Source organism: Galendromus occidentalis, unplaced genomic scaffold (assembly GCF_000255335.2).
Source record: "Galendromus occidentalis unplaced genomic scaffold, Mocc_1.1 scf7180000077530, whole genome shotgun sequence".
Lineage (NCBI taxonomy): Eukaryota > Metazoa > Arthropoda > Arachnida > Mesostigmata > Phytoseiidae > Galendromus > Galendromus occidentalis.
The window spans coordinates 12,698-16,866 of record NW_003805518.1 but is presented as its reverse complement, the minus strand read 5'-3'; the positions used below and the strand labels follow the sequence as shown (position 1 = coordinate 16,866).

The window sequence follows — 4,169 nt, the reverse complement described above, 5'->3', positions numbered from 1 at the left end:
ATATATACATTCTATACGATACATACGATATATACATTCTATACGATATCGACGATTTGTCGAAGGGAACTCCTAGGCCTACCACGTGCCTCGCGCCACGTGCGCTATTCCCAACCTTTCCGACTCGCTCGTCGAGTCGATGCCCTTTTCCTGAGCGAACTGGATGCCGAGTACCGAACTCGTTGCCACGCCACATACGTGTTGCCGAGCCATATACTATATGCCTCGATGAAGGTCTGCTCACTGGAAGCCAAACCACGAGCTCGAGGGCTACGTCCCAATCTACCTGTTGCTTGCTCATTTCTGACCAGTCTATATGTGCTCTTTTGAGCCGGTCTCCATTCCCATGAGACAATGACGCGTTCACACACTTATGACGCGATTCTTGCAGAAATGAGCGAGCCCGAAATCCACCTTTACGAGGAGGACGTGGTGAGTCTCCTCGACGTCGACGACGACGAAGACGAGGGCTCCACGCCTGAGACCCGAGACCGCCCAACCGAGGCCAATGAGCTCAACCAACCATCGATATTCGATGATCTGCTCCAAGATTCGTCCGCGCCGGATATCCATCCCAGCGTCCTTGCGGGACTCCAGCGAATCTTCGAGGCGAAAGACAACAAAAAGCTCGCCGATGATCTCAACCTGGCATATCCGGAACCGCAGGGTTTGCAATTTATGCACCCCGAGCCGCTCCGAGACGTGGAGGCGCATCTCAAGGCAAGCAAAGCCTTTCTCGCGCTAAAAGCTGACTCTCTCCTCGTCAAGCTCGCAGAGACTCACTCGTTGTTGGCCAGACCTTTGACCGATGTCATGTCCTATGTGGCCACAGCCCCCTCGTCGCTGGACCACAAATTCATCGCCAAACGTCTCTCTGATGCGGCGAAAACCCTGGTCATTGCGGTCAAGGCAACGGAGGCTGCGCGTGTCGAGCTCGCCTGTCAGGCTTTCCGCGTCCCGACGTCTACGGCAAAGACCGAACGAGGTTCGTCACTCCTCGGACAGTCGTTCGCAAAAAATGTCGAGAGGTTGCGCAAAGACAAAAAAGTCTTGCTAGGGGAGGAATCATCGAACAGCCAGCGATACCGGCCCTACAACAAACCCAACAACAACAACGACCGCAACGGTCCCAGGAAGCCATGGAAGCCTTCCAATCGGAACGACTGGCCCCGCGCGGGAACATCCGGTCAGCGTCACGGCTCGTCCAGAAATTCCGGCCCTTCGACTGCGGCTGACAGCAGCCAACCACCTCCGCCAGGTACCCCTTTCCGGTCCTTACTAAGTTGTACATCTCAATGGGACTCTTTAACGTCCGATGAGTGGATCTTGAGCACGGCGCGCGGATACCGAATTTCTTTCCTTACCACACCCTGTCAATTGTCTCGGCCACACCCGATTCATTTCTCGCACGAAGAATTCGACATAGTCGATAAGCTGGTCTCCGAATTGCTGGCGAAAGGGGCTGTTGTCCCTATCTCACCTGACCGCGCGAAATTCGTTTGCAACCTCTTTCTCGTCGCGAAGAAGGGCACCTCGAAATACCGACCGGTGATCAACCTCAAGCCGCTGAACCAGTACATCCCAGATAACAAATTTAAGATGGAGGGCTGGGCGGAGATCAAGGAGGCCGTCGAGCTCAACTGCTATTTCGCGCGTATCGATTTGAAAGACGCGTTCCTTTCCATTCCAATGCACGCATCGAGTCAGCCCTACCTCGCTTTTGGTTGGAGTCAACAGACTTACTGTTGGACACGCTTGCCTTTCGGCCTCAAAACGAGCCCTCGAGTCTTCACGAAAATGCTCAAACCCGTCGCCTCCAAGCTGCGCCAACAAGGGGTTGTAGTCATCGTATACCTTGATGACTTTCTCCTCATGGCTGACTCCCCCGCGCGCCTCGCGGACCACGTCACTACAACGACGGATCTCCTTACCTCGTTAGGCTACACAGTCAACTTTGAGAAGTCCGCCCTCAGCCCTTCTCAGCGCGTCACTTACCTCGGTTACGAGATCGATTCAACCACCATGCAGCTCTCGGTACCCCCGGAGAAACGCGAGCAGATCAAACGTGACATTGAAACTCTGCTTAAAACTCCCAGAGTCAGTCTTCGTACGCTGTATCGTATCCTCGGGAAGCTAAACGCGCTCACGACCATTGTCCGCTCGATTCGATACCATTGCTCGTCTCTCGCACACATCGTCTCCGCAACCACCCGACGCACTAAAGACCTCGAATCCTTGGTCCTACTCTCTCCTGAGCTCCGCTCAGATCTGCTCTGGTGGACAACGCATCTGGACACAGTCGCGTCCGGACCGATTCGGCCACCGTTGGTTGCGTTGGAAGTCACGACGGATAGCTCTCTTCACGGCTGGGGCGCATGGTGCGCTCATGGCGCCGCCGGTGGCGAGTGGAACGAGCGCGACCATCTTCTACACATAAGCGCTTTAGAGCTCAAAGCAATCTTTCTTGCGGTGCAGCGGTTGGCCAGAAACTACTCCAATACTTCTATCGCAATCCGCACGGACAATACGAATGCAATGCATTGTATCAACAACTTTGGATCTATACGGTCAACCACCCTAAACGCCTTATCACGGCAACTCTGGTCCTGGGCTTTCGAACGAAATGTTTACCTCAGAGCTACCTACCTCCCGGGAGTTCAGAACGAGCTCGCGGATTTGTTATCCAGGACGGTTCTCGACAATCATAGCTATTCGCTACGGCAAGCTTCGTTCGACATCTTGAACTCGGCACACGGGCCGTTCGATATCGATCTGTTTGCTGATTTTTCCAACTATAAGGTGTCAACTTACATCAGCTGGGTCAAGGACCCGTTCGCCTTCAGCATCGATGCTTTCTTGTCCCGATGGGACTCTTGGAGCAACCTCTATGCTTTTCCACCCTTCAAATTGATTGATCGTACACTCACCCATCTGGACTTGTTCCCGATTTGCGAGCTTACGCTAATATGCCCTCTTTGGTCAACACAGCCCTTCTTCCCACGGCTGCTTCAACGCTGCATCGATGTACCATTGCTTCTCCCAACGGGCGAGGATCTCCTTCTAGATCGGACGGGGTCCCCCCACGCGCTCGTAGTAGCACAGAAGCTTCGGCTGGTCGCATGGCGCCTAGCGCCCCTATCCTCTCGCGAGAAGCGAGTAACTTTCTGGAAAACGCTATCCGGCCCAGTACCCGCACAGCATACAACTCCTGCTGGCGCCATTGGGTTCGTTGGTGCGAGAAGCGAAATTCCCCTATTCTTGAAGCCTCTGTGAATCAGGTGTGCAACTTCCTAGCGGAACTAGCACACGAAGGCTATTCCTACTCCGCCACAAACTCATATCGTTCTTGCTTATCGTACCACCTCCGTCCCGTCGACGCTTTCAAAATGGGCAGTCACCCCACGATATGCCGACTCATGAGAGGGATTTTCAACCTGAAACCTCCATCGGGCCTCGGCCACCAGTGTGGGACGTCGAAGCTCTTCTCGCGCATATGGACGCTTGGGGCCCTTCTGGCTCGCTCACGCTTCTGCAAGCGACGAATCGAACACTTCTTCTTGTGTTGCTCGTTTCTGCCGCGCGAGTGGGTGAGATCGCGGACCTCAGATATCCTCCCATCTCCCGCCAACCACATCAATGGGAGTTTGAATATAGTCGCGGCCTTACCAAAACCAGCAGGCACGGTCAGCACTCATCCTCCTTACTCGTCAAAGCCTACCCTCCCAACCCCCTCCGCTGCCCCCTTCTGGCACTCGATGCCTACACCGCGATGACGGAAGCACACCGTCAGCAGCCAAGCAAGCTATTCCTCACCACCCGAAAACCATACAAATCTGCCTCCAAAGACTCCCTCGCACGGTGGGTTAAAACCACGCTTGCAGCGGCAGGGATCGATTCCTCGGTGCACACAGCACACTCGACTCGCTCAGCATCTGCGACCGCCGCTCACTCACGCGGCCTTCAGCTGCAGGACGTTCTCCGCGCCGGGCAATGGACCAGGGCCTCTACGTTTTATAACCACTATTACCGCCCCACTCCCACGCCTCTATCCTCCGCCGTGCTCAATCCGCAACGTTAAAATCGCTTACTGTCCCTCGGTGAACTACGGAACTCGACGAATTGGAATTCGTCAGTCTAGTCGACTCACGTAGTGGGAAGACTTGACTGTA

The 4,169-nt window shown here is 54.6% G+C and overlaps 1 protein-coding gene across 1 annotated transcript; it reads left to right on the top strand.

The window, feature by feature from the left end:
- The first annotated feature begins 393 nt into the window (after positions 1-393).
- On the top strand, positions 394-3,273 carry LOC108864903 (uncharacterized). The gene has a single exon (XM_018641351.1). It carries the CDS (start codon positions 394-396, stop codon positions 3,271-3,273), a length of 2,880 nt encoding a protein of 959 aa, XP_018496867.1.
- Positions 3,274-4,169: the final 896 nt, after the last annotated feature.

What these genes read in the sequence shown, in the direction of transcription:
- LOC108864903 (XM_018641351.1), top strand. Translation starts at nt 394, where the DNA reads ATGAGCGAGCCCGAAATCCACCTTTACGAGGAGGACGTGGTGAGTCTC.